Consider the following 7,077-nt stretch of genomic DNA (forward strand, 5'->3'; position numbering starts at 1 on the left):
TTAAGCAAATATATGTATATACCATGGATTTGATTGGATTTGAGTGCATTTCTGACCATGTCTCAATGATCATTTCAGTGCCACCAAGAGTAGAAATCGGAATCCCAATGAAGAGGCTTAAGCCAGTGAAGGCTGGAGCAAATGTACTTCTTGAGGCAGAGGTGTTTGGAAAACCCATGCCCAAGGTTACATGGAAGAGGGGAGAGGAAGTGTTGAGAGCTTCTGAGATGTTGAAGATGTCACAGTTGAGACAACTCTTCAGCATAGAGCTCCTTGGAGTAACAAAGGAACAGACAGGAGAGTATACTATTTTGGCAGAAAATGCAAGTGGATCCAAAACTGGAGAAATTAACTTAAAGGTTTTCGGTAAGTATAAAGCCAGACAAAGATATATTTCAAGATATGTTTCTAGTTGAAAAAACTCATATTACCATTATTATTATCAATAAACATAAACGTATTCTTCCTCTTAGATGTCCCCGGTCCACCAGTCTCTGTCAAGTTTGGTGACGTGTTTGCCAATAGTGTCCAGATTAGTTGGGAGGCGCCTCTTGCCGATGGAGGCTCGGACATCACAAACTACATTGTTGACAAACGTGAGACCAGTAGAGCTGAATGGGCTCAGGTCGCTGCCCATATCCAGGGTGATGTGTTTGAACTCACCACAAAGAAACTGATCGAGGGACGGGAGTACCAGTTCCGCGTCCGCGCAGAGAACAGATTTGGGGTCGGAGAAGCCATCTTGACCGATCCTGTCTATGCCAGGAATCCATTCAGTAAGATTTCTATTTACTTTCTTCATATACTTTCACACAGTAGTTTTAATACAGTAAATACTTTAACATACACGTTTATCACACAGTGGAATGCCTTTAGAACTGTGTTGGTTTAATACTTGTATGATTATTTTTAGCTGTCCCTGGGGCATGTGAGGCACCAGTCATCACAAACATCACCAAAGAGCACATGACCGTTAGCTGGAAGGAACCAGCCGATGATGGCAAGTCAACAATCTTAGGATACATAGTGGAGAAGAAGGGAACCAAGGAAGTCAACTGGACTAAACTGAATAGGAAAGCCATGATAGAGAGAACCCTGGAAGTTGCTGGTCTGTCAGAGGGAGCAGAGTATGAGTTCAGAGTAATTGCCCTGAACGAGGCTGGCCTTGGCAAACCCAGTGAGCCATCCACTGCTGCTTCAGCACACGATCCTATCAGTAAGTATCCAAACTTATTAAAACAATTCACCCAACATCATTCTGGATGACAATCATTCTGGATGACAATGCACCTATAATATGTAGCTTGATATCTACCTATAAAATGTACATTTATATTTACTTTAATATTAAAATGTATACTTCATATTTATTTAATATATATACTTTTAATATATACACTGAGTGTACAAAACATTAAGAACTCTTTCCATGACATAGACTGACCAGGTGAATCCAGGTGAAAGCTATGATCCCTTATTGATGTCAACTTGTTAAATCCACTTCAATCAGTGTAGATGAAGGGGAGGAGACAGGTTAAAGAAGGACTTTGAAGCCTTGAGACAATTGTGACATGGATTATGTATGTGTGCCATTCAGAGGGTTAATGGGCAAGACAAAAATGTAAGTGCCTTTGAACGGGGTATGGTAGTAGGTGCCAGGCGCACCGGTTTGTGTCAAGAACTGCAACGCTGCTGGGTTTTTCACGTTCAACATTTTCCCATGTGTATCAAGAATGGTCCACCACCCAAAGGGCATCCAGCCAACTTGACACAACTGTGGGAAGCATTGGAGTCAACACGGGCCAGCATCCCTGTGGAACGCTTTTGACACCTTGTAGAGTCCATGTCCCGACGAATTAAGGCTGTTCTGAGGGCAAAAGGGGGTGCAACTCAATATTAGGAAGGCATTCTTAATGTTTTGTACACCCAGTGTATATACTTTTAATACTTTTTTATACTTACTTTTAATGGTCCTTCGTAGCTCAGTTGGTAGAGCATGGTGCTTTTAACGCCAGAGTAGTGGGTTCAATTCTGGAGACCACCCATATGTAAAATGTGTGCACACGACTGTAAGTCACTTTGGATAAAAGCTTATGCTAAATGGCATATATAATTATTATATAATATGTACTTTTGACAGTAATGTGGCCCTCTGTAGATTGTATATTATGTTAAAATATATATTTATATATAATTAGCTTTTATATAACATAAATGTGCTCCTCAATAGATCCTCCTGGCCCACCTGTGAACCCGATTGTCACTGACGTCACCCGCAGCACGATCAGCCTGACCTGGACTAAACCAGCCAATAACGGCGGCAGTGACATCCTGGGATACCTTGTTGAATGCAAGAGAACAGACGCCACAGACTGGATCAGATGCAACGTGCCCAAGAACCTCCAAGACACATTCTACCTTGTTCAGAACCTCATTGATAAATCTGAATATCAACTGCGTGTGTCTGCCGTGAACAAAGTGGGCTTCAGTGAAACATGCGAAGTGCCAGACAAACATGTAGCAAAGGACATTTTGGGTATGCTAACATTTGAATGCTAACCCGATTTAATGAATATACTGAAGGCTACCTTTAGGGTCATATGTAAGAATAATAATAATAATAATTGATTGGATTTATACATAGCTTTTCTAGTGCGCAAAATGCTTTACAAAGTAAGGGTAAGTAACTCACCTCTATCACCATGTAGATTTATTAACTCAAGTTTATAATGAGCTTACAATTAGGTCTTTGTACACACCCAACATTGTGTAGATTGAAACAAGTTTTCTTGCTTTGATTTCAGTTTCTCCTGAGGCAGAACTCAGTGCTGACCTGAAGGAGGTTCTGGAGCTCCGTGCTGGGTCCCAAATGAGGCTTTTCGCCACAATAAAGGGTCGTCCCACTCCCAAGGTGATCTGGGCAAAAATGAACAGCAACATCAAGGAAAGACAAGGCATCGTCATCAAGAGCACTGACATTGACACTGTGGTGTTAGTCCAGAGTTGCAACAGATATGATGCGGGCAAATATATCCTGAGTCTTGAAAGCCGCAGCGGAATGAAGATGTATACAATTGTTGTCAAGGTCTACGGTAAGCATAAATGATTGTATTTACGACTCGATTCATGAGATCTTAAATAAATATGGCTTATTCTGTAATACTTCATGTATTTATGTATTTATCGATCTGACATACAGATACCCCTGGGCCACCAGTAAATCTCATGGTAAAGGAGACAACAAAGGACAGTGCAAAGATCCTTTGGGATACTCCTCTTATTGATGGTGGAAGCGAAGTGACCAGTTACATTATTGAAAAGCGTGATGCAGAGAGAAAAGCTTGGTCTCTAGTTAAGGATAACTATGCCAAAAACACTCTCAAGATCCCTGATTTGGAGGCTGGTAGATCATACTGTTTCAGAGTCAAGGCTGTGAATGAATACGGCATTGGTGAGGCGTGTGAAACCGCAGATTCAGTTAGAGCTTCTGGTGAGTGATCATGCATTATATAAAATATAAACTACATTGTTTTGTGTGGAGAGAATGTTCTTCTAATCTCATTTTATATTACAGAGGAACCTGGGCCGGTCATGGACTTCAAGCCCTTGTTGATCACAAAGCAAGGATGCACCCTTGGATGGAAGAAACCTCTCAGTGATGGCGGTAGCCGCATCATAGTGTATGTGCTTGAGGTTATGAATGGAGATGACAACTGGAAGGAGTTGATGAGTTCCAAGAACATGCAGTACAGTGCCAAGGATCTGGTGGAAGGAAAAGAATATAAGTACAGAGTCAAAGCAGTAAATGACTCCGGTGACAGTCCGTACAAGGAGCTGGATGTGGTGGCTAAAGATCAGATCAGTAAGTCTTTATCTGCATCCCAAATGGCACCCCTTTCCCTATATAGTGCACTACTTTTGACCAGGGCCCATAAGGAATTCCTCCTCATGAACTGTCTGTGATTTATCTCACTACCATTGTTTTTCACCAGCAGATATTAACCCTATTCTTGTCCTCCTCTGTCTTTCCTAGTTCATCCTGGAGTTGACTTGCGGGGCATTCCCAATCTGTGCTACATTGCAAAGGAGGGAAGTATAGTCCGCATCAAGCTCCCACTCTACGGCAAACCTACTCCTAAATGCTCCTGGAAGAAGGGTGAGGATGAGGATTTGACCGATACTGGAAGAGTGTGTGCAGAATCCACAGCAGTTAACACTACCCTCCTGATCCGTGACTGCCAGAGGAGTGATGCCTCTAAGTACACAGTCACACTGAAAAACATTTCTGGAGTAAAGGAGTCCACCATCTTCATTAGGGTGGTTGGCAAACCAGGAATGCCTGTCGCACCAATGAAGTTTAAGGATGTCACTGCGGATGGGTGCACCCTGAGATGGACTGCACCTAAGGATGATGGTGGATCAGAGATAACCAACTATACTCTTGAGAAGAGGGATTCCGTAACCAACATGTGGGTTAGCATTGCTACCGATATTGAAGCAGTTTCCAATACTACCACCTTCAGAGTGACAGGTCTTCATGAGGAGACGGAATACATCTTCAGAGTCTGTGCACAGAACAAGCATGGTGCTAGTGAAGGACTCAAATCCGAGCCTATTGTAGCCAAACATCCATTCAGTAAGTGAAGTTGTATAGATTATTTTTTAGTCGTCAGATGTAATTTGGATATTCTTGACTGACTGTAATGTTATTGCTCCTTTCCAGATGTACCTGAGGCACCACCTGCACCTGTCATCATGAGTATGCGTCATGATTCATCATTCTTGGCCTGGTCTGACCCAAGGAAGACCGGAGGCTCTCCAATTACTGGTACAGTACAAGTGTATTTTTTAGCATACAGTAGCAGCTCTATGTTTTCTGACTTAATACTTGTGGGAATTGTCAAGTAATAAAGTCAATGATTTTGTGTATATTTGTCTAGATTCTGTCAGTGTGTTCGGTTAATTGAAAGGGGATGTTAGCACAACATCACCATGTCAAATTCCTGGTACATGTACTTGGCGAATAAAAATTATTCTGATAACAATCATAACAATCTTTGAACCCTTGTGATTTCAGGCTACCATGTTGAGTTCAAGGAGAGGAACAGCATGCTGTGGAAGAGGTCAGGGGGAGCCATTAAGATGAAGGAACACAAGGTCACCGGCTTAACTGAAGGACTGGAATATGAATTCAGAGTCATGGCCACGAATCTGGCCGGTGTTGGCAGAGCAAGTCCACCAACAGAGGCGCATGTTGCCTTGGATCCAATTGGTAAGTGGCATATTTTTTCAAGGTTCATTGTTAATCATTCACTCAGGTGTCCCATGACATCCATAGGCCAGATTGGATTGTGTCTAGTTTGTCCACTTGGCAATTTGTTTTTGTAATTTCACTGGGAAAATCATGAGACCAGAAAATGGTGAACAGTGACATAAACATGGGATGTTTTGTCTTACAATCACATTGAGCATCCTTCTTGTTTGTCTTTATTTCAGATGCCCCTGGCAAACCTGATGTGATCAGCATCACAAGAAGCACTGTAACACTTCAGTGGACTGAGCCCAAGTACGATGGTGGACACAGACTGACAGGCTACATCGTGGAAAAACGTGATTTGCCTTCCAAGATCTGGCAGAAGGCTAACAATGTGAATGTTGTGGACACAGCATACACTGTGAAAGAGCTGCAGGAGGGCTGCAAGTTTGAGTTCAGAATCAGGGCAAAGAATGCAGCTGGAGCATTGAGCCCTCCCTCTGAACAAACTGATACACTTGTGTGCAAGGATGAATACGGTAAGATATATATTATTAATCATTAAATGAATTAACAGAATGTGGTGTGTTTACTACCATGATGGTAAATATTATATTGATTTATTCAACAGAGGCGCCAACCATCACTATTGATTCCACTGTAAAGGAGGGACTCACAGTCAGAGCGGGTGACCACATCGTCATAACTGCAACAAGCATTGTAGGCAAACCTCCGCCAACATCAGTGTGGTCTAAGGGTGGAAAATATTTCAAGCCTTCAGATATCTGCCAGATTGAGTCAACTGCAACATCCTCGACATTGACAGTCAAATATGCCGGGAGATCGGATTCTGGAGAATACACAATTACAGCCAGCAATCCATTTGGTGTCACAGAAGAAGTTGTGAAAGTGAAGGTTTTGGACGTTCCCGCAGCTCCGGGTCCTATTGAGGTCAGTGGAGTTTCGTCTGAGAAGGTCACCCTGACATGGACACCACCAACTGAAGATGGTGGATGGCCAGTTAAATATTACACCCTGGAGAAGAGAGAAACAAGCCGCCTCCTTTGGACCATTCTTTCAGAAAAAGTACTTGACTGCCACTATATTGCCAAGAAGCTAATCCAGGGAAATGAATACATCTTCCGTGTGAAGGCAGTTAATCACTATGGTCCTGGAGAAGCAGCAGTGTCTGGGCCAGCTAAGATGGTGGACCAATTTGGTATGTAACACTGACTTGTTTCATTTAGTTGGATTTAATAATGAAACATGGTTATGTATATTTTCACTAATGCATTCTAAATACTGTGATATACTTTGCTTGCAGGTCCCCCTGGTCCTCCATCAAAACCAGAGATTGAAGAGATTGGAGGACACCATGTCAAAATCAACTGGAAAAGACCGGTTGATGATGGTGGTACCGACATCACAGGCTACATGGTTGAAAAGAAAGAAAGAAAGGGCATGAGATGGGTTAGGGCAGCGAAGAAGTCCATTGCTGAACTCTCATATGAAGTAACGGGACTCACAGAGAAAGTTGAATATGAATTCAGGGTGGTTGCAGAGAACAAAGCAGGCTTCGGAGAGCCAAGTGAACCATCATCATCTATTACGACCAAAACTGTTAAATGTGAGTTTAAAAAAATCGGCATCTATCCATATATGTTGCTTTTATGTAGTCAAATTTACTTAGTCATTCCACTTTACTTATTTCACTTTTAGATATCTAATCTCTGTCATTATTGTTGTAATATTGAATTGTTAAATATAGGGATTTGCCTTTAATGTTATCTTTTAATCATATACTGATCACTTCTATTACTCAT

The 7,077-nt window shown here is 42.0% G+C and overlaps 1 protein-coding gene across 1 annotated transcript in view; it reads left to right on the forward strand.

The window, feature by feature from the left end:
- The window catches only part of ttn.1 (titin, tandem duplicate 1), a 170,851-nt gene that overhangs the window by 112,937 nt on the left and 50,837 nt on the right, over positions 1–7,077 (forward strand). Inside the window, exons 161-173 of the mRNA XM_045212083.1 lie at positions 79–366; positions 474–776; positions 914–1,216; positions 2,231–2,536; positions 2,805–3,092; positions 3,200–3,490; positions 3,575–3,862; positions 4,034–4,636; positions 4,724–4,828; positions 5,078–5,272; positions 5,497–5,793; positions 5,886–6,473; positions 6,579–6,881. Of these exons, the coding sequence (XP_045068018.1) occupies positions 79–366; positions 474–776; positions 914–1,216; positions 2,231–2,536; positions 2,805–3,092; positions 3,200–3,490; positions 3,575–3,862; positions 4,034–4,636; positions 4,724–4,828; positions 5,078–5,272; positions 5,497–5,793; positions 5,886–6,473; positions 6,579–6,881 (4,158 nt within the window). The remainder of the gene's footprint in view (positions 1–78; positions 367–473; positions 777–913; positions 1,217–2,230; positions 2,537–2,804; positions 3,093–3,199; positions 3,491–3,574; positions 3,863–4,033; positions 4,637–4,723; positions 4,829–5,077; positions 5,273–5,496; positions 5,794–5,885; positions 6,474–6,578; positions 6,882–7,077) is intronic.

The sequence above is a fragment of the Coregonus clupeaformis genome, chromosome 40 (genome assembly GCF_020615455.1).
Source record: "Coregonus clupeaformis isolate EN_2021a chromosome 40, ASM2061545v1, whole genome shotgun sequence".
NCBI lineage: Eukaryota > Metazoa > Chordata > Actinopteri > Salmoniformes > Salmonidae > Coregonus > Coregonus clupeaformis.